The 479-nt window shown below is 68.7% G+C and overlaps 1 protein-coding gene across 1 annotated transcript in view; it reads right to left on the bottom strand.

Annotated features, from left to right (window-relative positions):
* Positions 1-271: 271 nt before the first annotated feature.
* PLCD3 (phospholipase C, delta 3) overlaps positions 272-479 on the bottom strand; it is a gene marked incomplete at its 5' end in the record, with an annotated part of 7630 nt that continues 7422 nt past the window's right edge. Inside the window, 2 exons of the mRNA XM_009328396.1 lie at positions 272-360; positions 447-476. Of these exons, the coding sequence (XP_009326671.1) occupies positions 272-360; positions 447-476 (119 nt within the window). The remainder of the gene's footprint in view (positions 361-446; positions 477-479) is intronic.

Genomic DNA, 479 nt, shown 5'->3' with positions numbered 1-479 from the left:
CACGGCGTCTCTGTCCCCTCGGGGTCACAGCCAGGGAGGGGAGGAGCGGGGCACGTGGGCCAGCAGATGGGGTGGCACTACGGGACATGGAGGGGGTCCCCTACCCCCTTGGGTCCCCCAACCAGCCCTGCTGTCACCGCGGCCAGGCAAGCGGTGTCCCCAGGCTGTCCCCACACAGGGAGCGGGGTGTCTCTGGCGCAGGAGGGTGCCTACCCCATGGAGGACCACATTGTCCCCCACACGGGGACATGATGTTCCTACCGCGGGGACGTCACAGGCTCTTGCATCGAATGTGCACGAAGAGCGTGGCGGGAGACAGGGACGCCCCGTCCTTGGAGAGCAGATGGATGTGACGATACCCTAGGGACAGAGATGAGGGCTGAGCGGGTGGCGGGGGACCGTCCCCATCCCCGGGGGCAGCGGTGGGGGGGGTGGCACCCACCCACCTTCCCTCATGCTGGCCAGGGGCGGGTGAACTG

This window comes from Pygoscelis adeliae, unplaced genomic scaffold, assembly GCF_000699105.1.
Source record: "Pygoscelis adeliae isolate BGI_AS28 unplaced genomic scaffold, ASM69910v1 Scaffold97, whole genome shotgun sequence".
Taxonomy (NCBI): domain Eukaryota; kingdom Metazoa; phylum Chordata; class Aves; order Sphenisciformes; family Spheniscidae; genus Pygoscelis; species Pygoscelis adeliae.
This window is presented reverse-complemented; position numbering and strand designations above follow the sequence as displayed.